Source organism: Diabrotica virgifera, chromosome 7, assembly GCF_917563875.1.
Source record: "Diabrotica virgifera virgifera chromosome 7, PGI_DIABVI_V3a".
NCBI lineage: Eukaryota > Metazoa > Arthropoda > Insecta > Coleoptera > Chrysomelidae > Diabrotica > Diabrotica virgifera.
This window is the reverse complement of record NC_065449.1, coordinates 165,646,856-165,648,203: the sequence shown is the minus strand read 5'-3', so window position 1 is coordinate 165,648,203 and position 1,348 is coordinate 165,646,856. Positions and strand designations below refer to the sequence as shown.

General features: G+C 38.0%; 1 protein-coding gene across 1 annotated transcript in view; it reads left to right on the top strand.

Moving 5' to 3' along the window:
• The first annotated feature begins 586 nt into the window (after positions 1-586).
• The window catches only part of LOC126888661 (potassium channel subfamily K member 18-like), a 38,397-nt gene continuing 37,635 nt past the window's right edge, over positions 587-1,348 (top strand). The window contains exon 1 of the mRNA XM_050657023.1: positions 587-605. Coding sequence (XP_050512980.1) covers positions 587-605 — 19 coding nt within the window. The remainder of the gene's footprint in view (positions 606-1,348) is intronic.

The window sequence follows — 1,348 nt, the reverse complement described above, 5'->3', positions numbered from 1 at the left end:
GCGCGTCAGATTATTACATGGGGAGAAACCATGTACCCTGAAAATGTACATCTACCATATATTGGCTCTTAATGAAGGGGAGTTCGTTAAGGGGTCCGAAAAAAAAATATATCCTTAGAAAAACTCGAAATCGTCAGATTAAGATAAAGGTAAGTTAAGTTCATGCAAAACAGTGTATATTTAAAAAATCTGACGATTTGAGTGGGACGTAAGGAAAGGAGTGAGTCCCAAACTTTCACAAGAAAAAAGCGAATATTTCGCGAAATAAATGACACATCGAAAAACTAAAAAATACGTACTTAATATTTTTCAAAAATCTATCGAATGATACCAAACATGAATTCCTACGGAGAGGGGTAGGGGGTAAATTTAATATTTTAAATACGAATCCCGCGATATTTCGCGAAATGAACATCTGATCGAAAAACTGAGAAATACACTTATTCAATATTTTTGAAAAATCTATCGAATGGCACTAAACGGCAATTGGCTTACCCTTAGGGTAAGAACAGAACAAGTGGGTTGAGGTGGAGGTAAAGGTTGCGGTCGATGTCGATATCCATGTAAAACAATCACATTGTACTGAATGGAAGAGAACAGAGCAGGTAAGTCGCGGTGGAGGTTTAGCGCGATGCCATGCAGGAGGTTTACAATCGATGATTTTGAAAATAAAATGAGTTTGTTTATATGGATGTCTACTGCACGGCCTACAAGGATGCTTCCCTGTGATTGGGCCGTTCGAAGCCAAGTTGTCATTCTGCGCTATCTGAGTTGATACTTTTTACATAATCCCTTTTTTGTACTCAGTTTATTTTCGAACTGCTAAAGTAATTAAATTCAGTAACTTTTTGAAATATGAAGGAGGATCTGATTATCTGCAGCTGACATTTCATCACTATCATCACTTGACTGACACAAAATCGCAAAAGCAACGTCTTTTCCTCATTCAAATTTCATTAAACTACTTCATTGATAGTGGTTCTAGCTCGACAGACAGCACAGGTGACCTCCTTGCTATGCGCTGTCGACATCGACCACGACTTAACTAGTAGCATCCACCGCGATCCACTTGTTCTATTCTTACCCTTACTCGGAGGTTTGTCTTCCCTCTTTACAGATTTTAGAAACTGTTTGCTTAGTTCGTAAACACCTACATGTTTTTCTAGCAAGACTTAAGGAGGGGGTATGGTTTGAAATATTTAAATTTTTTTGTTATTTTAAATAAAAGTGCATACTTTCAAGAATACTCTCTAAAAATTTCAAAATAATCGGAGTAAAATTACCAGAGATACAGGGTGTTGAATATCCCTACCTTCGACTCGCTTTGCCGCGGCTTCGCGCCAGCACG